This window comes from Morone saxatilis, unplaced genomic scaffold, assembly GCF_004916995.1.
Source record: "Morone saxatilis isolate NCDOM2014 unplaced genomic scaffold, NCSU_SB_2.0 Contig10, whole genome shotgun sequence".
NCBI classification, from domain to species: Eukaryota; Metazoa; Chordata; class Actinopteri; family Moronidae; genus Morone; species Morone saxatilis.
In genome coordinates, this window is record NW_023339652.1 from 5,962,651 (window position 1) to 5,963,612 (window position 962).

Consider the following 962-nt stretch of genomic DNA (forward strand, 5'->3'; position numbering starts at 1 on the left):
TGTGTGTGTGTGTGTCCTGCTGCAGCGGGACGCAGGGTAAAAATAAGTTAGCGTCTAAACTGGGTCCAAGCATTCATGTCATGTTTTTGGCTTGGGAGGATATTTCGCACTGCACGGATGTAAGGCTCGGTACACTGTTTTTGCTTTCGGAAACTTTCAACCATGCCGACACCTCTTATTAAATATCATGCAAAGACAAGTTGACCCGCTCTAACTTTTACACAGCCTGCGCATAGGGTTACGCTCTTTTTTCGGGTCCAGCGCTTTTGCCGGATGCAACTCACTGTATTGGTTCTCATTGTGTACACCGCTTATCCTGCCGTCCGGGAGCACCTGCAGGTGAAACCCAATGCCCACGTTGCAGTACAGTCGTCGCACTCTTTTGATGCCCTGCAAATAGTCGCTCTCCCAGTTCAGCTCCGATTTCCCCCCGGCTATACCCAGGTAGGAGCGGGAGAAGAGGGTCTCCCACTTCTTTTCCATTAAAGTCGCATTAGTCCTGCTCGGAATCGGATAGGATGAAACGATCCCCCAGAGAGAAGTCCACAGTACAATAACTGCTGGCAGCGTCCAGTGCGTCCTGGCCCCGCTGGACATACTGTAGAGGCACCTTTGCGCAATGGCCATCCAGTTTACCTTTGGGGCACGTGGTCAAAGTTACCTGCCCTAAAAATACAACTCTTCTGATTTTTTGTCCTTTGGCATGGTGGTGGTAAAGGCTTATTTTGGGATAAAGGCAGATCAAGGCCCCATAGCCCGGGATCTGAGCAGGAGGAGAGGGACAGAGCGCGTCGGAGCTTGAATTGGTGCCGGTGGCGATGATCATCTTTCGCCGCTCCGCGCCTCTGTACAGGCAACGCTGGCCGTGGAGGGGACACCACTCACCGCAAAACCAGCTCACCTTGCGCGACTCTCACATCCTAAAATGACATCACTGTGACTTCACCGCTGCAACCCCCCCC

The 962-nt window shown here is 52.6% G+C and overlaps 1 protein-coding gene across 1 annotated transcript in view; it reads right to left on the minus strand.

Annotated features, from left to right (window-relative positions):
- LOC118339665 (fibroblast growth factor 6-like) overlaps positions 1 to 956 on the minus strand; it is a gene marked incomplete in the record, with an annotated part of 6,534 nt that extends 5,578 nt beyond the window's left edge. Inside the window, 1 exon segment of the mRNA XM_035677369.1 lies at positions 283 to 956. Coding sequence (XP_035533262.1) covers positions 283 to 627 — 345 coding nt within the window.
- Positions 957 to 962: the final 6 nt, after the last annotated feature.